General features: G+C 38.8%; 1 protein-coding gene across 1 annotated transcript in view; it reads left to right on the forward strand.

The window, feature by feature from the left end:
- Window positions 1-23696, forward strand: part of eys (eyes shut homolog) — a 272564-nt gene that overhangs the window by 130381 nt on the left and 118487 nt on the right. Inside the window, exons 28-34 of the mRNA XM_058058308.1 lie at window positions 3922-4093; window positions 4324-4402; window positions 4831-5015; window positions 9927-10051; window positions 10557-10681; window positions 13197-13410; window positions 21029-21216. Of these exons, the coding sequence (XP_057914291.1) occupies window positions 3922-4093; window positions 4324-4402; window positions 4831-5015; window positions 9927-10051; window positions 10557-10681; window positions 13197-13410; window positions 21029-21216 (1088 nt within the window). The remainder of the gene's footprint in view (window positions 1-3921; window positions 4094-4323; window positions 4403-4830; window positions 5016-9926; window positions 10052-10556; window positions 10682-13196; window positions 13411-21028; window positions 21217-23696) is intronic.

Consider the following 23696-nt stretch of genomic DNA (forward strand, 5'->3'; position numbering starts at 1 on the left):
AAGAACCGATTTTTCTGTAATGCATTTCCAATAAAAATTCATTGCATATATCGGATTTTTTATAACGGATTTCGCCTATTTCGGACAAAATCTCCAGTCCCGTTCCAATGCATTTCCATTAAATTTCCCTCGCATATATCGGATGGCCGCATCGTGGCGCTCCGATTCGCCGAATTGTGACAGGCCGCTATACGACGTCATTTGCAGCGTTGCCTGCGCGTCCAGGTACATTGGAAACATAGTCAAGGAAGTGCCTTTTTATAACAGATAAAATCCGATTTACGCATATACCGGATATAAATCCGATATATGCGTAAAACGGACATTTTCCGGTATACGCATATAACGGATTTCGCTTATATCGGACAAAACCAGTGGGAACAATTGAATCCGATATATCCGAGGTTTACTGTATTAACCTGGACGGCATTTTTTCATCTCAAGAACATAACCCGACTCCGTCCATTGCTTACATTCTCTGCCGCTGAATCCCTGATCCATGCATTTGTCACGTCCAGATTCGACTACTGCAATAGTATTCTCTATGGTATGTTATCCAAATTTCTCATCAGACTAGAACAGGGGTGTCAAACATACAGCCCGCGGGCCGGAACCGGCCCCCAAGGAGGTTCGATCAGGCCCGCAGGATAATTTGAAAGTGGAAAAAAATGCATTAAAGACATGGAATTAATATTTTTTATTCGCTGCAATTCATGGATTATCCGCTAAGGGGCGCACTCTTTCCATCAGAGTAGAAGACAAGCCGCATCACTGAGACAGACTGAAAACAGCAGACGGTATCAATGCGCCATCTGCTGCTTGTTACGACGTTGTTAATACCTTGGTCTCTACCTCTCCGCTACACCCTCATTAGCCAAAATGTCGTTATCCAAACAGAGAAAAGTAGATAAGGAGTGTAGAATTTTCAAAGAAAAATGGACCACGTCCTATTTATTTACAGAGATGCACGGAAAACCTTTGTGCTTGGTGTGTTTGCAACAAGTTTCGGTATTGAAGGAATATAATATTCGACGCCACTACGAGACTCATCACAGCGAAAAATATGACGGCTTACTGTTTGCATTGAAAGAATACAGCTCTGTGAAGATGAATCCTTACTGTGGTGATTTAAAAAATGTGCACTTTAATGTTAGTCAGCAGCTTCAAAACATAAAACAAAAAAAAAAACAAAAAAAGTTGTGTGATGGAATTCTACTGTTCATACAACTCCATAAATGTTCAGTATATATTGTATGTGTATGTATGTTTCATGTATGAAGTTTACAGATTTACAGGACAGGCGAACACTTTCTTCATTACACATTTAAAATCACTCTTTCTTCAATCCCTTTCTTTAAAAGTCTCATTTAATCTTAAAGTGCATTACTATATTTTTCAGTACCAATTAAAGTTTTGTGCCTTTGTACAATCAGTGGGATCAGTTGCAATGCATATTTGTGAATGATAAAAGTAAATTGCACATTTGTCTAAGGAAATATGAGGTGTTTCATAAAATGTTTTGTAAAAGGATAGTTCATTAAATTTCAATATTTCTTATTTAGTTCCTAATGTGCTTCTTTACACCAAAACAAAGGAAAGACATGATATTTTGGTTATTTATAGCAGAGTATGGTATAATTTTAATGGTCCGGCCCACTTGACATCTCCCTAGGCCGTATGTGGCCCACGATGCGAAATGAGTTTGACACCCCTGGACTAGAATATATTCAGAACTCAGCTGTTCAGATGAGACGGGTGAGGCCTAGCAGAGGTGGACAAACCTGCTTTTCATTCTGGTTTTCAGGAAATATTGTGAGAAGATGATAAATAAATGCATTGTGGAATACATAACTTGAGTTGTGGATACCAGCGTTTTGTTAATGTTCTGGTAAAACAAGCATACTGGCTTGTTTGGCTTGAAATAAGCTATGAAAATAAATGTTACAAAAATGACTAGCTTTTGGTCATTTTCATTTTGTTAAAGTAGTTATCACATTGGTGACTCCTAATATAGCCAGTAGTACATTTATGTACAGTGCATCCGGAAAGTATTCACAGCGCTTCACTTTTTCTACATTTTGTCATGTTACAGCCTCATTCCAAACTGTATTAAATTAATCTTACCTCAAAATTCTACAAAAAATACTCCATTATGACAATGTGAAAAAAGGTTTTTTTGACATGTTTTGAATTTATTAAAAATAGAAAACAAAAAAATCACATTTACATAAGTATTCACAGCCTTTGCTTAATACTTTGTTGATCCACCTTTGGCAGCAATTACAGCCTCAAGTCTTTTTGAATATGATCCCACAAGTTTAGCACACCTATCTTTAGGCAGTTTTGCCCATTCTTCTTTGCAATAAGTCTCAAGCTCCATCAGGTTGGATGGGAGACGTCTGTGCACAGCCATTTTCAGATCTCTCCAGAGATGTTCGATCGGATTCAAGTCTGGACTCTGGCTGGGCCACTCCAGGACATTCACGGAGTGGTTCTGAAGCCAATCTTTTGAGATCTTGGCTGTGTGCTTCGGGTCGTTGTCCTGCTGAAAAATGAACCTTCGCCCCAGCCTGAGGTCAAGAGCGCTCTGGAGCAGGTTTTCATCCAGGATATCTCTATATATTGCTGCATTCATTTTTCCTTCTATCCTGACTAGTCTGCCAGTTCCTGCTGCTGAAAAACATCCCCACAGCATGATGCTGCCACCACCATGCTTCACTGTAGGGATGGTATTGGCCTGGTGATGAGCAGTGCCTGGTTTCCTCCAAACATGGCGCCTGGCATTCACACCAAAGAGTTCAATCTTTGTCTCATCAGACCAGAGAATTTTGTTTCTCATGGTCTGAGAGTCATTCAGGTGCTTTTTGGCAAATTCCAGACGGGCTGCCATGTTCCTTTTACTAAGGAGTGGCTTTCGTCTGGCCACTCTACCATACAGGCCTGATTGGTGGATTGCTGCAGAGATGGTTGTCCTTCTGGAAGGCTCTCCTCTCTCCACAGAGGAACGCTGGAGCTCTGACAGAGTGACCATCGGGGCCTTGGTCACCTCCCTGACTAAGGCCCTTCTTTTCCGATCGCTCAGTTTAGAAGGCCGGCCAGCTCTAGGAAGAGTCCTGGTGGTTCCAAACGTCTTCCATTTACGAATAATGGAGGCCACTGTGCTCATTGGGACCTTCAAAGCAGCAGAAATTTTTCTGTATCCTTCCCCAGATTTGTGCCTCAAGACAATACTGTCTCGCAGGTCTACAGGCAGTTCTTTTGACTTCATGCTTGGTGTTTGTGCTCTGACATGCACAGTCAACTGTGGGACCTTATATAGACAGGTGTGTGCCTTTCCAAATCATGTCCAATCAACTGACTTTACTGCAGGTGGACTCCAATTAAGCTGTAGAAAGATCTCAAGGATGATCAGTGGAAAAAAGATGCACCTGAGCTCAATTTTTAGCTTCATGGCAAAGGCTGTGAATACTTTTGTAAATGTGATTTCTTAGTTTTCTATTTTTAATAAATTCAAAAAAAGTAAAAAAAAAACTTTTTCACATTGTCATAATGGAGTATTTTGTGTAGAATTTTGAGGTAAGAGATTAATTTAATACAGTTTGGAATGAGGCTGTAACATGAGAAAATGTGGAAAAAGTGAAGCGCTGTGAATACTTTCCAGATGCACTGTACGTCTATGTGATTGGTATTGGTATCGGCCGATTTCACTCATGGATGATCAGGATCAGTCTAAGCAGCATAAAACTGATCGAAGCATCCATACTAAAAACTTGTTTTTAGTACTACAAAATGTATTTTTTTTTAGGTCATCTGGTGTGTCAAACTTTAAATAAAATACTGACCCACACTACATAACAGACATGAAATGACCACCTCTGTTGTTGAGCTGCACTGTTTCACAGATTGCGCTTCATTTCCTAGGGGCACGGTGTGAAGTTAACATTGATGAGTGCATTTCAAAGCCGTGCCAAAATGGTGGGAGATGTATTGATGAAGGCGATCGATACAGCTGCGTGTGCCCCAGTGGCTTTTTTGGCCCCAACTGTGAGAGCAACATTGACGAATGCTTGTCAGCACCCTGTTTTCACGGGAGGTAGGTATTCATCTCTGTCCCTGTTAAATCTGAAATGCTGCAGATTCTGGAGAATTGGGATGGAATTAATTGGATTTTATGTCTCTCCATGCCGTTCCCTGAACAATTTGGGGTTACCAAGTTACCTGATAAAGAGAGAGCTGCAATTGTAAAAAGAGACAAACATTGAATTTAATCTCAACTCTCATCAGTTCATCAATTTTGCTGCCTCTCTTTTTGGGACACCTTAGCTGCCATGATGGAATCTCTTCCTACTGGTGTCTTTGTGAAGCAGGATGGAGTGGAAGCAGATGTGAAACAAACATTGATGTGAGTAGAGTTCCATGATTAAACCTGCTGGATGTTAAGAAGAACTCTGTAGTCTTTGTGTGGTCTCTGGTGTCACTAACTTCATCGACTCGCCAACAAGATAACGGAATTCAAGCGCCGCGATCATGCGAACGTTGTACAAATACCTGATTAAAGTAAATGGCTCAGTCTAATGCCTAATTGATTTAAACACAACACAGCTTCTGCTGGACTCCAGAGATAAGGCATTGAGTTGCATACATGGTCTCTTTGAACATTTAGTTGAATCTATTCTGACTGGCTGTTGGTGGGTTTTAATAATAGTGATGGACCAGGCCGGACACCTTTCGTGTTGTGTTAGCGGTAGCGATAAATTATTGTGTGCAGTTGTAAATTACACTTCATAACTGTGGGGGAAAATACACAAATTGTGTATTTTTTACTTGCAGGACTGTGCTTCTGATCCATGTTTGAATGGAGGCTCATGTATGGATCACATAGGTGAATACTCCTGCCTCTGTCAGGCTGGGTACACAGGAAAAGCCTGCGAGCATGACACCGATGCTTGCAAAAAAGTCGGACAATTTTGTTCTAATGGCGCGACATGCATTGAAGGATCAAACTTCACTTGCAGGTGAGTTGATTTTCTGGTATTTTACTAATATGAAAATGTAGAGCTGTGATTTTCATCTGCTGGGTCAGAATCTTTAATGCAGTAAAGGCCTTTAGCAAGAGCCAAATGCCAAAATTAAATAGCAAGTGAAGGAATCTGGTTACATGTGCCATGACTGACTTATATATATATATGTGTGTGTGTGTGTGTGTGTATGTATGTATATACGTATATATGCTTGCTGTTCTACATATATATGTATATACAGTAAAGTATATATATGTAATGTATATACAAGTAAATTCGCTCACAAAGGACAGATAAAAAAGAACCAATTTTTCTGTAATGCATTTCCAATAAAAATTCATTGCATATATCGGATTGCTATTTCGGACAAAATCTCCAGTCCCGTTCCAATGCATTTCCATTAAATTTGCCTCGCATATATCGGATGGCCGCATCGTGGCGCTCCGATTCGCCGAATCGTGACGTCGCTATACGTCGCTATACAACGTCATTTGCAGCGTTTGCAGCGTTGCCTGCGCGTCCAGGTACATTGGAAACATAGTCAAGGAAGTGCCTTACCTCGGATATATCGGACTCGGATATATCGGAAATTCGCTCACAACGGACAGATGAAAAAGAACCAATTTTTCTGTAATGCATTTCAAATAAAAATTCATTGCATATATCGGATTTTTTATAACGGATTTCGCCTATTTCGGACAAAATCTCCAGTCCCGTTCCAATGCATTTCCATTAAATTTCCCTCGCATATATCGGATGGCCGCATCGTGGCGCTACGATTCGCCGAATCGTGACAGGCCGCTATACGACGTCATTTGCAGCGTTGCCTGCGCGTCCAGGTACATTGGAAACATAGTCAAGGAAGTGCCTTTTTATAATGGATAAAATCCGATTTATGCATATACCGGATATAAATCCGATATATGCGTAAAACGGACATTTTCCGGTATACGCATATAACGGATTTCGCTTATATCGGACAAAACCAGTGGGAACGATTGAATACGATATATCCGAGGTTTACTGTATATACGTGTGTGTATGTATATATATATATATATATATATATATATATATATATATATATATATATATATATATATATATATATATATATATATATATATATATATATATATATATATATATATATATATATACTGACCAATGAAATCTTTATGAAGAATGAAGCTCCTTGCCATATGTAATCTTGCAGTTTATGCAAGAAGGCATTACCTAAAGAGAAATACAAGTCCAGTAATGCAGACAAATGCACGTCAACTGAGGTACTTTAAATAATGATACAATTCCATATGATTTTAAAATCCACACAATTTTTAAGTCTCCAAAAGAGACATCCTATCATCCTTCTAAAATATCAATAAGGATGGACCAACAAGAATAATTGAACACCTCATCCCCCCATTTACTACTAAATGCACAAGTACAGCTTTCCTCTTTTATGAATGTCCTATTAGCATGGTGAGACAGAAGTGTGTTTGTCCATAGCATAAAATGCAGTCAAACCAATTTTCACACGCCCATGACTTGGTTTTCATCGAAAATCTTCAGCAAAATTGTCTCAGCTTTTGTACAGTTTTGCACGTACTGTAACAACCTAGTCTGTTTGCCTTGTACTGTTGACTGCCGAAAAAAGCACAAACTAATGTTTTCTGCATGTAAAATAGTTAATATGTTTGGGTGTCTGGAATGTATTAAAAACTAAAAACTAAGGTAAAAACTAACTTGTCATTTTGAGTGTGAACAGTACATATGTTATTGTAAATATACTCCCTATATAAATACTCCTCTTAAAAGGGATAGAAACAGTGCTTAAATTTGATGTTGGAAAGGATGCAGAAACCCTGAAAATCCAAATTGGATCTTTGCTTACTGAATTTGTCTTGTCACCAATTAAAAATGCATTTTCAGTGTCAGTGTGGTGTGTGTTCGATCATATGGCACAGCGGTCTTTCAGGTAGGCTCCAAGCAGATCATTACCATTTAATTGCAGTCATGCTGTCCCCTGAGTGATGAGATGCATAAAATACATGTTGTATGTGACGCGAGTGCACAGATTCGACTTTGCCTCTCCCTTGCTGTTCTACAGTTAATTGCACTGTCTGACCTTGTGTTGATGCGCTGCTATACGCTCTGTGTCATGCTCTAATGTAGCCAGGAGTACTGTGACTCCACAAAGGCCACTGCTCTCATACAATATTGATTTAGTGGACAGCATTTTTAATATTCACTTCAAGGTAGGTTTATTGGAGTGTATATTACAGAGGTAATGCATGCTTGGCTTGGCATTTGCAGATAAATGTACATGCACACACATCAGGCACACCTGGACAAATCAAATAAGATCCAGAACATCGATAATAATCCTCAGTTTTGATTGACACTGTTTAGTATTTGGCAGTGCAGTTATAACATTAAAAACTACTCGCATTAGATTGCAAAATGTGTAGGTTTCTATGTGCATGCAGGAGAACTTTTATTGTAAAAGATCGGAAAACCGTGAATGAATACATTCATTCATTCATTCATTTTCTACCGCTTTTTCCTCACGAGGGTCGCGGGGGGTGCTGGAGCCTATCCCAGCTGTCTTCGGGCGAGAGGCGGGGTACACCCTGGACTGGTGGCCAGCCAATCACAGAGCACATATAGACAAACAACCATTCACACTCACATTCATACCTATGGACAATTTGGAGTGGCCAATTAACCTAGCATGTTTTTGGAATGTGGGAGGAAACCGGAGTACCCGGAGAAAACCCACGCATGCACGGGGAGAACATGCAAACTCCACACAGAGATGGTAGAGGGTGGAATTGAACCCTGGTCTCTTAGCTGTGAGGTCTGCGCGCTAACCACTCGACCGCCGTGCCGCCTGAATGAATACAGTGCACCCTTATTTAGGATCATTAAATTGTTCCAGAAGTTCTAATTCAAACAGATGTTAACCGAAGACATTTTCAGTTAATCCGTTACAGAAAGCACATTTTTATACTTTTTACCATTACAATTTGAAATGTATATACAGTGGTGTGAAAAAGTGGCGTTATTTCGTATGTTTTTGTAAAATGTAAATATTAGTCAAAGACAACACCACTTAGCAGGTTTTCAATGAAGCTTTTTATTAAGTGAGAAGACAAAAACCAAACCTACATGGCCCTAAAAAAATAGTAACCAGGGCAACCAGGCACCAAAAGCACATTGCACCAAACCCATATACTTGCCCCCGCACATGGTGGGTCTACCGGGTAACTGCATCCATAGGTTTAATATTCAAATCTATGGGGTTTGTTTCAGGCTAAATGTACTCATGCAGTAGTTCCTTGATCAAACAACATGAAAAACAGATTGTTGTTTATCTGTGGACTATGTTTGAAGTCATGCATATTCTGTTCTGCACCTGTCTAGCAAATAGCCTCAAAAGCACTGTGTTGTGCATGGTCAGCTTGGAGGTTACGCATGAAAGAACTTGCTCATTTTCTCTTGTTGCTGTTGCGCATGATAAAATCCAAAATATCTCACAGAACTCACTTCTGAGAAAGTAACAAAAAAAAAACAATAACAAGGAGGAAATATATTTTCTGTAGAGCAAGACTTTAGTTTGCAATACACTTTGTATATTCAGGTCACGTTTTCTTTTACTGAACATTTACAGTGGAATGACTATAGTGCAACATATCAACTCTGTGTCTTTGATGCATGGTCAGGTGCTTTGTAGACTCATTCTCTATGCTGTATAATCTGTTCAAATGAAGTAATGTATGTCTAGAAAGTTAATTACTCCATTAAATATTGTCCTAATCCTAACAACTGAACATTGTATTCAGCCAATATTTCATAGTCATGCAAGTGCTTCTCGTTGCAAGTCGTGATCAGAGACTGTGCACACCTTTCAAATATTACAATAATAATGTTTTATTAAGTTTCGTGCTGATAAACCAATTTTGTGGCTATTTATTGCTTATGAATAATGGAAATTAAACATCGGGACAGTTTTTGCCGTCATATTGATTGGCGATCAGAGCATGAACAGGCCACCTGAGACCACCTGATCTTTAAAACAGCTGCTGTAAAGTGCTATGTTTTTGCAGCAAGCCGGAAAGTAAACAAAGCCATGGCAGCCAAGTGGAAGTACTTCTGTATTCTAAATCAAAATAGTCCTACAGCCACTTTGAATGTCTGCAAAATGACAATTTCAAGGGCTGCATTCTGTACCACAAAATGAGTCTGTCGTCTGAGGACCAAACATAAAAAAAGATGTATGAAGTGTTTAGCAAGGCGACACCAAAGAAACAAACTCTGGACTTTCGGAAAAAACACAGAAAAGCAGATCACATCGTAGAGAATGTGGGGTTTTGCCATCTTTGAGAATGTATGGATCCAGAATCAGAATCAGAAATTGTCCATCCATGCTGTGTTTTTGTTGATTAACAATAATACTACCAAATTTTATATGTAATTAATTAAGCTTCATGAGAATGTGTTATTTTGTTTACTGTTGTTACTTGCTAAAAACATTTTCAGTTCCATAGATCAGGACTCTCCCAGGATCGGGATTGGAGGCCAAACATGCTGATCAGGACTTATACTGCTTATACTGTAAATGCCTTGGAAATCAGTAATAAAGAATTACAGCATACTGTATGTTGATTTAGCAATGAATAAAGACTCACAACTTGGCAACGTAACGTTACGGCAGCCTTTTAGCCCTTACTGACAGTTAAAAACAAATCATATTAATATGCCTTTATGGGGGGGAAAAGGAAGCAACAACCAACAGGCTTTCGAATAAATAATAAAGCATCTCCTGGTTAGAGTGCAGCGTTACACTCACTAGAAGGAAGTGACAGCCTCTTGCGGTATTACAAACATGATATGTTTTCTTAGCTGTCCTGCAGGTTTCATGGGGAATTTCTGTGAAGTGGAAGTTAACGAATGCGCCTCATCTCCCTGCCACAATGCCGCCATTTGCCAAGATCTTATAAATAGCTACATCTGCCACTGCCGGTCAGGTGAGTCACTCACACATTGTGGAGGTTTGTCAGGTGACATCAAGATGATGAGGCGACGGCGTCTTTTACACAGATCCTTTGTTACCACGTCGTCTTCTGTGCCCCACTTTCCCAGAGTGCTCCTTGCCATATGTAAGGCATTTTAATACCTGAAGACCATTCACATGAGATTGAAGGCAACCATATAAAGTGGCAAGAAAGGTTACAATCATGCCTGTATAGCTTCCTTTCTTCTGAAGCTTCCAATAGTCATCTGGTTTCTCAGGGGAACGATCTAGTCATACAGTACTAAAATAAAGTGATAAATAGACGATACTGCCTCGCCTCATTAAAATTTATGCAGTCCCTGTACTCTTTAGTGAAAGCCTTTTCTTGTCTGTGCATATGCGTGAACCCCAAAAGAAGAAAATCAATGTGGGAGCATCTGATTGATATTCACTTCAGAGGGTGGAAGTGGGAGAGCCAGGGCTCACCAGTGCACTCTGTGGGCTTTTGTTCCTGGCAGGTTGGACAGGCCTTCACTGTGAGGCTGACATTAATGAGTGCCTTCCACAGCCCTGCAACCAGGGGATATGCGTTCAGAATGATCCGGGCTACGGCTACACCTGTTTCTGTCGTCCTGGATTTGTGGTGAGACTCCCCACCTGTTTCTGCCTCTATGTTTTTTTTTTTTGTTTTTCTTTGAATGAGAATGAACATTTATTCTCCGACACCCTCGACTCTCTGGGGCTGGCTTGGCAATCATCATTATTGCATTTCGATAAGATGATTATATCACACTGAGACAATACTGCAGTGGTATTCAGTAGAGCGCATACAACTGCAATGGCCGAGCAAGCCTCATTTGGATCAGTACCAAACTGTCATGGCAAATTTGTCATTAGGATTCAAGCATTTGGAAAAAAACTTTAGTCCAGGGGTGGGCAAACTACGGCCCGGGGGCCACATCCGGCCCGCCAAGTGTTTGAATACGGCCCGCCCAATCTTTCAAAAGTATTTAATTTAAACTCAACATACAACCTGGCATCATGGCCTGAGCCAACCTTTTGATGGTTGTATCAATTTCGTTGTTTGACATGGTCTGTTGTTTACAAAGTGCTCCTGAAAAAAGAGACACAAGCACATAATAATAATAAAAATTCAAATAATAATTATTATATTATTATTATAACTATTATGATTATTATATTTATTATATTAATGCTAATTATTATATTAATTATATATAATAATGTTATATTTGCATATTTTACATAATAATATAATTATTATTTTAATTTTATTTTAATTATTATAATGTTTTATTATTTTTAAAATATTTAAATATAAATATAAAATAATAATAATAGCAGATTGCATGACAATTTTACAGATACAATAATACCAGGTGGACTGTTACATGTAAAATATATAGTCTGCCCCCCCCCCCGGAAATTTTGTTATATCAATGCGGCCCGCGAGTCAAAAAGTTTGCCCACCCCTGCTTTAGTCAAACGTGGACCCCACACAAAATGGCTATGATGCTGTAGGACCATGTGATTTCACCAAGCCAATCAGCGCAGAAAGTTGACAATAATAGAGAAATGGCCTAAAATGGTCGAATACCAAATTTGGAGTTCAACCAAAGTCAGCAGAAGAAAAATGTAATGATAACCATAGAGTCCTGCTGCTCAGGACAATATCAGCAATACAATGCAGTGAATGAAAACCGTGACAAGACACAGGAAACACCTTCCTCTAAAACAGGGGTGGGCAAACTTTTTGACTCGCATTGGTTTAACAAAATTGACGAGGGGCCAGACTATTATGTTTTTTACACGTAACTGTCCACCTGGAATTATTGTATCTGTAAAAGTGTCATGCAATCTGCTATATGTGCAATTTGAGGTCATTCATTTGACGTAAAGTGCGTTATAAATTCAATTTATTATTATTATTATTTAAATATGTTTATTTTATGTGAGTGTGAATGGTTGTTTGTCTATATGTGCCCTGTGATTGGCTGGCGACCAGTCCAGGGTGGACTGGGATAGGCTCCAGCAACCCCGGCGAATGAATGAATTAATATTTTTTGTTTTTATTTTTTAAATTGTTTTATTATTATTATTTTTATTTTTTATTGTACTTGTGTCCCTTTTTTCAGGAGCACTTTGTAAACAACAGACCACATCAAATAACAATATTGATAAAACAGCTACTTCAACCATCAAAAGGTTGGCTCAAGCCATGATGCCAGGTTGCACAATAAATTTAAATGAAATACTTTAAAAAGAACAGGCGGGCCATATTCAATCACTTGGCGGGCCAGATGTGGCCCCCGGGCCATAGTTTGCCCACCCATGCTCTAAGAACTCCATCAGACATTTGACTGGAAGTCATGTGCCCACTACTCCTGCACATAAAACACACAATGAAACAACTTTAATATATAAGTAAATATATTGTGACATTGGTTTAAAAAAAAATTCATGTGTTTTAACTGTGCACACAGGCTACTAATTTAAAAGTTTTAGAGTTGTCTTCTGTTTGATTAACTCATTCATTATAAATTGTTGTTATTATATTATGTTATATTATTACATACAATGTGCCAAAGAAAAAGCAACATCCACGCAACGGTCCAGAAACACAAAGTTCATCCACTTTTGTTTCCTGCAGCTCCATTCCTCACCTGTGAAACCCCGCCCACCCTTTTCAGTGGCGCGTCGACACATACGACAACCACACGTTTTGACCAATAACATGCATCTTTAACAGAAAACAAACGGCTTGTTCACTTCAAAGAACCGGCACCTGTGGTTTACTTCACGTTTTGTGAGAACAGAAAACGAAAGGAAAAGGCAATGCGCATCTAAAAAGGGTTAAACCAGCGTGTCCCGAAAAGTAAAGAACTGTTCCTTCACATGAGAGCAATAAATATTGGCTAATTAGTTTTTGTGTAATAGTGCTCACAAAAAAATAACTGCATTGGCACCATAACCTCATTAAAGGAGTAGTTATGCAGAAGATTACATTTGCATAAGTTACATAATTCAATATTATTCCTTCAGCCCGAACTTTATTTTTCACACTGTTAGCATTATATATCGTTTAGAGTTTCATTTCACACTCAACGTCTACAGGCTGTTTATTCTTGTGTACACAGGGGAGGAACTGTGAGCACAACTATGATGATTGCCTCTTAAATCCATGTCCAGAAGCATATTCCTGCATAGATGGCATCAACAAGGTCACCTGCCTCCCTCCTGCTACGGATGCTGTTCCCTTGGAGACTGCACTGAAGAACATCACTCGCGGCTTCACACCCCGTGTGCAAACACTAACACTCAGTCCCACGCCGGCAGCTGAGCAATCCACAGGTACAAAACCACACTGCACATTCATGTCCTATAGGCACGCAAATGTTGCCTTGTCCTTATGCTACCTTGCAGTTTTAAGCACTTTAATAATTCAAGAGCCATAATCAGAAATGCTTGTCGACTTTCAGTTTATCTTGCTTGTGATGTTCCGTCATGTACTGCATCATGCAGCTGCAGCAAGTAAACATTGGAAACAAGGGAACCGGTGATCTGAATATGCCTACAGGTAGCAAAGGCTGCATGGTCAAATAAAATCCCAGTCCTATTTTTCAAACAAAAATTCTAAGAGCTTGAGGCGATGGAGACTTGTACTGAGTCTTTATCCCTCTCTGTTTGCGAAGTCCAGACACCATTGACCAAGCATTAAATCCTCGATCGATGCTACGGGCAAAATAGCCTCCGTCAAAACAAAAGATTTTGATTTACTGCATGTCGTCCCATTAAAATTGCAACATGCTATGAGACGTTCATGGTCGTAAGATGTACTCTGTCTTTGTCAACAGATACATTAAAGTACTAAACCACTTTATATTCAATCTCAGTACAAAGATTTGCTGCTAAAAACCATCCCCATAATCCATCAATACCAGACAACATTTAACAGGACATTACAGTATACTGTATACTGTAGAACGAAACTGATTGTAATTTATTTGATACACTATTTAGCATTTGATAGAACAGAAAAATACAATTCGGTGCTGTAAGCAGCATTGATCTGGACTGTGGACAGGTATGCAGTTTCACAATAAGATGTGACCTTTTAGAGTTAAGGTATTGAATTTCGTGTTGCATTCATGTCACCACAAGGTGGCACGATGTCAAATGAAGGAATCTGATGGATTCATCTCCTTCGAGTGGGATCTTCTTCATGACCACGTCAAATGACCACGTCAAAACCAATATGGCAGTCTACCTATGCATCTTACAGAATATGTTCCTTAATGATTTTCATATGAGCATAAGTAGTGCAATTTGTCAATTTGATGCAATGGTGGCAGGTGCAAATACTTCAGAATCATTTATGCGACACTTTGTTTCATGGTGAATCAGCAAAGTTTTACTGCCATGCACCTTACAGTGAAAACTCATGGTTGCCACAATTCAGTCACTCATCTTTCTAGTACTGTATTTTTTAGACAATAAGTCGCAAAAAATTTATGTCACAAAACAACAAACACTTAATCTGGAAAGACAAGTCATTCAGCTACACAATATCACACAGAACAATAGGCTGAACGTGTGGGTAGTGTGTTAAAGTAACACCCATCCATCCATTTCCAATACCGCTTATCCTCACGAGGGTCGTGGCAGGCTGGAGCCTATCCCAGCTGTCTTCAGGCAAGAGGAGGGGTACATCCTGGACTGGTTGCCAGCCAATCACAGGGCACATATAGACAAACAACCATTCACACTCACATTCATACCTATGGACAATTTGGAGTGGCCAATTAACCTAGCATGTTTTTGGAATGTGGGAGGAAACCGGAGTACCCGCAGAAAACCCACGCATGCACGGGGAGAACATGCAAACTCCACACAGAGATGCCAAGTGGTGAATCAAATCCAGGTCTTCTTGATCTCCTGACTGTGTGGCCTCCCACTCGGTCTAATAGCTTCTCAATGGAATGCTTTCATGAATCCACTCACATAGCACAACAAGAGGTATACAACACTCGGATAACTGATGGAAAAATACTGGGAGGTGAGGCAGGCACACAACAGGGGCATATTCACACACATATACAAGCTTCTATAAAAAAAACTTGAGTTTTGCGGCTGTTATCCAGACTATGCATTTTCATTCTGGGCTATTTCTCGATCTTCCTCACAGTCCGGTGATGTCACCAAAATTATTGCTGTTATTTTTTAATACAAAGAGAAAGCCTATGAAATTGTGTGATTGAAGTCAAATAGTGGTGAAAGTGGACTGATTCTGTTGTGTATTTTTTCTCAGTGGGTAGCGTAAGGTTTATGGTAATGGTAATGGTTTTATTTCATTTGAACATGCATCAGATTACAATTGAGTGCATCCCATAATCAGTTCCCAGTTCCACATGTTCAAAAGGAGTAGGAAGAAGCAAAGCTTATTAAATTCTACCCCTCCATCTGGTACTTTTACAATGAGTAACTTACATTTGTTCACTTCCTGCTTTCCTTAATACAGTTTAAGGTTTTTTTTTATTTATTGTTATAATGTACCTCGTACTTCGGTACGGTACCGAAGTACGAGGTACATTATTATTATTATTATTATTATTATTATTATTATTATTATTATTATGAGTACAAGAATCTCAGGTTCAGGATGTGTAGGGGTTAGAGAACTTGGTACTGGAAGGTCGTTTATATAATCCCCCGCATCAGTCGGGTAAATCTAGATAAGGAACGTGAAAAAGCAACACTGACCAGATGAGTGTGGAATATAAATACATGTACTGTATGTCAGAAATGTTGATTGCACATAAAAGATGAAAGCCTGATCATTTGAACGCAGGCAAGTGAAAGCTACAGATCGTAGTGTGTTATATATGCTAATGCTATTGGATTTAGCAGCGCGTGTAAGAGGAGGCAGATTGTTTCTTCTTGACAGATGAGGTTTACCTTACCTTTGAAACTATTCACAAAGCCGCAGAGCATTTAAACAGACCTATTGAACACAGACGAGCTTGAACCAATTCACTGTGACACTCTGAAATTCACTCTGGGCCAAACATAATGGAGTCTTCCCATCTGCACCTGATCCAGTATTGGACCAAGGCGAGGAGCATTTGTACACTGGGCTGAATGTACCAAGACTTGAAAGCCAAGCATTTACAAAGCATCCTATTTGTTAATGTAATAATAATAATAATAATAATAATAATAATAATAATAATAATAATAATAATAATAATAATAATAATACATTTTATTTGTATAGCGCTTTTCAAGATACTCAAAGACACTTTACAAAAGAATGAAGTTGAATAGAGCAAGTAAACAGAATAAAAGACACACCAAAATACAACATTCATTGGCTAGTACACAGTTGTACACATAGATAATCATTTTCACGTTTGTGTTTGGGTAATAGGACCAGGAAACCGGCAACTTTATCTAACTAGGTCACAATCTAAAAGCAAGCCGTGCCCTTGGTGCTGCCTGAAATAGACTCAGACGATGATTCTTTCAACCCCAGACTCCTCCACAACACACGTCAATATGCATTTAAACAGAGGCCAGTCGATGGGCTATACTTGACAAACTATATATACGTATATATCCAACACACCCATATGCCACCATCTCTGCGCACACAATGCTGAGCGCCACAGTTTAAGAGATGATGCGAATCTCGGAGGGGTGTGCTGGTGGAAGGGAGCTCACTGCTGTTAAGCCAAGCTTTTTAAAGAGTTGTTTGAGGAACTTTGGAGGAATATATTTCCAGAAAACGTAAACTTCAAATTGTGAGACTTTTAGTCATTTCAGTTTCCTTGTATTTTTATCATTGTGGATGATGTTTTGCAATTGTGTGGCAGAAAAAATTAGAAGAAAAAGTCCAAATATTCAGAGAAAAAGGGTGTATTCTAATGAAAAAAAAAGTGGACATTTAACGAGAATAAACTCACAATATTATATTATGAGGAAATATTTAGTAGCATATAACTGATACATATTAAAGAAAAATTGGTTATTTTAATGTTGTAATACAGAAACAGACAACAAAATGTATGTATTTTTTTATTTTTGGAAAATTAAGTTGGGGAAAAAGTTAAAATATTATGGGAATAAAGTCACAATAGTATGAGAAGTTGATTTTTTTAAGATTATCTCTGTTAATTCTGTTGTTGCTATGGTGGATGAAAGTCTATAATAAGATGTTTTGATTTACTTTAATGTTATGATTTACTCTCATATTTAAAATGCTACCCATACCCTTCAAAGGATTACCCTTGTTTAGAAAAGTGTTTATTGTATAATAAACACTAACATTTTGTTTTCATTTTCATCTGTGCCAGTGAGTCATCATTACAGTCAGATGTTTGGAATATGCATGAGCAATGCACAGCCCAAAGGAACTACTGTGCGTTATGAGTAATAGCATTAATTATTTAAATCCATTCAGCAAAAATATAAATGGATATGTAAAGTACAACAATAGAGTTAGAATAGAATGCAAAAACAAGTGAGAATGCAGTTTTTCACCATAAAATAATATTAAGCGGAGTTGTCTTCCATCACATATCTTCAGAATAAGAGATTTTTTTTTCTGCAGACATTGAAGGTAAAGAATGACCTTTTGCCTTCCCTCCAGGCTCAGAAATTGCAAGAATCCAAGAATGGTCCTCAGCAGTATTTTATCTCCGTCCTGTGACAAGTTCAATCAGTCAGTCTATTACATTAACCAATAAATCAGGGACAAAACAGGACTTACACCCTGGCTTTTTTTAAATAAATGGGACATAAAGTCTATATCAATTAAAAGTCGGCGGGCAAGGTCTCGCCTTACAATAATTGATCTCCAGCTCACATCTTATCAAACATATACCTATTTTTCCAGTGGTAATATCTTGTGTTATAACCTGTCTGACATTCACTTACTGACACACTCCACTGTCATGAATGTATGACTCATATCAATTCTTTCACCTCGTTTATGGACGTGTATTAAGACGGGAGGTAATTATACTGGCTGTGAAATATTCATATTCCCACTGAGAAAACTTTTTGTTCTTTTGAAAGAAGAAAAGGCCTTTGAACAGACTACAGTGGAGATAAAACTCCACGGTCAGCAATATGTTATCACATCGACTTTAACCTCTGAATATAACCTTAACTATGGTTTTCGCTGGCGTTTCCTCTCTATGGAAGGGCGGCAGTGACAGGCACATTTGAACTCACACACGTTCCCTGCACAGCGTCTGTACTGCAAGCGCTTACCGTATGAAATTTCGATGTAAAGTATTTAATTGTCCGATGTCTGCAACATTACCTTATTGTCAAGGTGCTGACAAGCAGAAACTGTCAGGTGCCTTGATCCAAATCAGTGCACTCTGATCGGGTTCTATTTTCATAGACCAGGCGCCAATGGGGTGTGGCCAGCACACGTTGCAATTTTTGTGAGCAGCGCAGTACGGTGCAGCGCGGTGCACCCACGCCCCCGTCCCTCCCACCAGCGCAAGTGGCAAAGAGGGAGGAGAGAAGGCATGAGAGGGTTTAACACAGCCGAGTGTAATCTTAACATTATATGCTTCCGTACGCCATACACTGGGCTACTGTATATTAAGCACAAAAACAAGTTTTTTTTTTGGTACGTTATTTCTATGATTTAACAACTCTCCTTGACAACATTTTAATACTGTTTCTTTTCAAACGTGGTGTCCAAAGTGCAGCCTGGTCATCATTACAAGCACATGGCTGTTTTTCTCTTGGCCCACTGTACATTCTAATGATATAACAACAACAATAAAAAAATATTAAAAATCAGTCATTTTACGAGAGTCAAATAAAAAATATTAAGAGAAAAAAGTTACGTAATACAAAAAAAAATCACTTTTACAAGAAAAATGCTGTAAAAAATTCATTAACATGAAGTTGAAATAAAAAAATGTTGTAATATGAAAAAACAAAACAATGAATAAAGTTGCATTGTTTGAAAAATATGGTGTCTGAAAAAGTTATAATGTCACAAGAATGAAGTGAAAATAATGAATTAATAATTAGAAGAAAAAGTCAAAATATTCAGAGAAAAAGGGTGTATTCGAATAAAAAAAGTGGACATTTAACGAGAATAAACTCACAATATTATGAGGAAAAAGTAATGTCAATTTAGTAGCATATAACTGATATATATTAAAGAAAAATTGGTTATTTTAATGTTGTAATACTATGAAAAACAACAACAAAATGTATGTATTTTTTTATTTTTGGAAAATTAAGTTGGGGAAAAAGTAAAAATATTATGGGAATAAAGTCACAATAGTATGAGAAGTTGATTTTTTAAGATGATCTCTGTTAATTCTGTTGTTGCTATGGTTGCTATTTGGTGGATGAAAGTCTATAATAAGACAGAAGAAGCAAGACATGATGGTAGCTTAAGCATGTATCCTTATTGCAACGTTCAGTAGCATGTGGAAGAACCAATCATGGAGGTCATCTCTGATCAACACCACAGTGAGGGTGTCATCAAATAGAGTTCAGTCTCGTCAGATCGTGCGACGTACCTAATGTTGTGGTCGGTGAGCGCATTTTAACTTTGACTGTGTGCATGAGCACTGTGGTGTACAAATGGAAGAAAGTAGGAGAGTGTAATGGCAAAACTGCAGCTCGCTGTTAATGAGGCATGAGAGTGCCCTTTGGCAACAGCTTCAGACTGCATCAAAGACTACATCAGACTAAACAAGGCTTTAAAATTAATGAAAAGCTTTGTCTCTGAGGGGTAATTTTCCATCATCAGCATTGGCAACCTGCATTACCAGGAGTGAAGACAGCAGTGCTGCATTGTTGCAGTGTCGGTTTATCCTCATTAATTCACAAATCACAGCAAGAATGCAGCTTGTGTTTCTCTTATTCCCGTAATGTTTTTTCTTCAGGGTATTGGCGCTGTAGGTTTCCAGTCCAAATGGGATATTCAAGTAAACTTATTTCCCAAATGCCCCCGAGGAGCACGCTGTCGGATCAAAAGTTGGGGCCGGCCAATAAGGACTTGACGTGTAACACATATTGATAGAGGTCCAACTTGCGGTCGCTGGATGAATCATGGCAACGCTTTTAAAACTGATTTATCTTGTGTAATGATTTCTTTTTATTTTCCTCCAGATGGGAGTAGACAGCGCGTGAGACAGGTGCACCCACAAACGCTTTTCAATTTAACAAACTCCCTGCTTTGACTTCTTCCTAACCGATTGCGCCGTTTCTTTCAAATTAGAACTACATTGAGCATGAGCGCCCCTAATGCCAGCCCGAGCCTGCCGTTTAAGTTGGTCTGTGTCACTACACCCAATAAGCTTGCAGGCAGGGGTGCTTTAACTCGTGTGCCCCCTAATTTCCTATTCTCAGGGATGACACAAGCCAAGTTATTGCAATATAAAACGCAGCATGTAATAAACGTGTATGAATGCATTGAACTTGGACCGATGGTTTCTCTTTGGTGATATTGTTCCATTTGCATGCTTCACAGCCTTCCTGGCGAGTAAAGTGATTTTCAGTGTGCCTCGACTTGGGATGCTGCGCAGAATCTTTTGCAGCTCTTTTTACATAAAAATCCCTGCTCAATTTCTGTGCGCTTTTTTTTTTTTTTTTACTGTGTCTTTCAGTGGTATTCTATTTCCGTTGCCAAGGTTATTTGATGGATACAGGTTACATTTACATTTCATGCCACAACAAAGCAGTGGCAAGAGACTCAGAGGAATAAAAACAGGAAGTTCAAGTCTGTATCACATCTTCTCAGTGAGGCATCCAAGCTATGATCTCTGTCAAGGTGATGTTCTGAATCTCATTCTGCACGCTCACATTCCTTTGGAGGAAGTGGGTGGAAGATATTGTTTCTCCTTTCAGGCATCAATAGTGGATAGACGCAGAATTTATGAAAAAAAAGTCATCATTTCACCTTTTACTGTATATTGGTATCCCTTAGATTCATACATCCACTACTTTGGGGATTCCTACCTGGAGTTTGAAGGGATTGACCTCGGCCCCATCAACAACATCACTGTGAGATTCCGGACTGAAGCAGACCATGGGACTATTGTTTACGTGGGTCAAGGACCAGCTGTCAAAGATTCCGTCTTCATGGAACTCTTCGTCATGGACAGGCTGCTGCAGGTAAAACTTTGAATGAAACGGAAACAAAAAAACAAAAAAGAAACGACAAAATGTGGACATGCATGCTTTTGATTGGAGAGCAATGGTGAAAGAACGTGACAAGTGAATTAGATGGTGGTTATCTACAGCCTTGTATTACTTGTTATCTTTGTAAAAGGATATACAGTATACTTACAGTTGTCTGTTGATTGTGGTTCATTGGTTCCAGACCTGACTGTGATAAGTACATTTTTCCACAATGGAGGATTCCTTATTAACTCATTCACTGCCAGCCATTTTCATTTTTGCTTAACTTTCAAGACCTACAGAATATTGAGTTTAAGGACTAAAAACTTTGAAACTATGTAGAGAACCTTTAGACCAGGGGTGTCAAACTCATTTCGCATCGTGGGCCACATACGGCCTCGGACCATTAAAATTATACCATACTCTGCTATAAATAACCAAAATATCATGTTTTTCCTTTGTTTTGGTGTAAAGAAGCACATTAGGAACATTAGGAAAATATTGAAATTTAATGAACTATCCTTTTACAAAACATTTTATGAAACACCTCATATTTCCTTAGACAAATGTGCAATTTACTTTTATCATTCACAAATATGCATTGCAACTGATCCCACTGATTGTACAAAGGCACAAAACTTTAATTGGTACTGAAAAATATAGTAATGCACTTTAAGATTAAATTAGACTTTTAAAGAAAGGGATTGAAGAAAGAGTGATTTTAAATGTGTAATGAAGAAAGTGTTCGCCTGTCCTGTAAATCTGTAAACTTCATACATGAAACATACATACACATACAATATATAATGAAAATTTATGGAGTTGTATGAACAGTAGAATTCCATCACACAACTTTTTTTGTTTTTTTTTTTGTTTTATGTTTTGAAGCTGCTGACTAACATTAAAGTGCACATTTTTTAAATCACCACAGTAAGGATTCATCTTCACAGAGCTGTATTCTTTCAATGCAAACAGTAAGCCGTCATATTTTTCGCTGTGATGAGTCTCGTAGTGGCGTCGAATATTATATTCCTTCAATACCGAAACTTGTTGCAAACACACCAAGCACAAAGGTTTTCCGTGCATCTCTGTAAATAAATAGGACGTGGTCCATTTTTCTTTGAAAAATCTACACTCCTTATCTACTTTTCTCCGTTTGGATAACGACATTTTGGCTAATGAGGGTGTAGCGGAGAGGTAGAGACCAAGGTATTAACAACGTCGTAACAAGCAGCAGATGGCGCATTGATACCGTCTGCTGTTTTCAGTCTGTCTCAGTGATGCGGCTTGTCTCCTACTCTGATGGAAAGAGTGCGCCCCTTAGCGGATAATCCATGAATTGCAGCGAATTAAAAATATTAATTCCATGTCTTTTATGCATTTTTTTCCACTTTCAAATTATCCTGCGGGCCTGATCGAACCTCTTTGGGGGCCGGTTCCGGCCCGCGGGCCGTATGTTTGACACCCCTGCTTTAGACTCTCTTGTCCAGTTTGTTTCTAGCCTTTTTGGGTCTCTGCAGTAGTACAGTACAGTAGTATAGTTTTGTGCGAAAACACCTGATTTTGACCAAAAAACATCCATATTTTCTTTTGATTTAGTGTGTGAACACTTGTTTACTCCTTTATGGCAGGGGTCTCCAATTGAAGGTCCAGACCTTACTTGCATTTTCCGTCCCCTTGTATTGAGTTGTGTACTCCTATAGAGCAGCTGCACATGATAACCAGCACAGAAAGCTTTGTAGATCCTCAGGAATCTGCACCTATTCCACCTGTATTTCTTTGGATTCCGTGCTTCCCGTGAAAACGGTCTGTTCTAATGTATTCCACTCAAGGCACGCCTCCAGGCACCCCGACTCCGCTGTGGTTGGTTACAGAAGACTTCTGGCGTTGTGCCGATAGCTGCCGAACTTTATTGGTGTTGATAAATGGAAGAGGATAATAAACCAAGGGATCCAACACATATGGCTGTTTGTTAAAAGCGGACATATTAAAAAGATGAATTGCCGTTTATTAACAACTGCTATAACTGCGGTACAACACCGGGAATCCTTCTAGGCGACCACAGCAGAGTGGGCATGCCTGGAGGTGGAATAAATTAAAAGAGACCGTTTTCACTGGAAGCAGGAAATCCAAAGAAATACAGGTGGAATAGGTGCAGATTCTGGAAGATCTAGAAAGCTGGTTATCTAGATGTGCTGGTTATTTATTGTGTGTAGCTGCTCTATAGAAGTCCACAACTCAATACAAAGGGCCGAAACATTTGCATAATAGGTCCCCTTTAGGAACTATGCATTTCATTTATTATTTTAGAACGAATTTAGAGGGTTTTTTGTTATTTATGTTGTACGTCTAGCGTGCAGGCCACACAGCTAGAACACCCGAGTTTGATTCCACCCTCAGGCATCTCTGTGTGGAGTTTGCATGTTCTCCCCGTGCATGCGTGGGTTTTCTCTGGGAACTCCGGTTACTTCCCA

The sequence above is a fragment of the Doryrhamphus excisus genome, chromosome 20, assembly GCF_030265055.1.
Source record: "Doryrhamphus excisus isolate RoL2022-K1 chromosome 20, RoL_Dexc_1.0, whole genome shotgun sequence".
Taxonomy (NCBI): Eukaryota; Metazoa; Chordata; class Actinopteri; order Syngnathiformes; family Syngnathidae; genus Doryrhamphus; species Doryrhamphus excisus.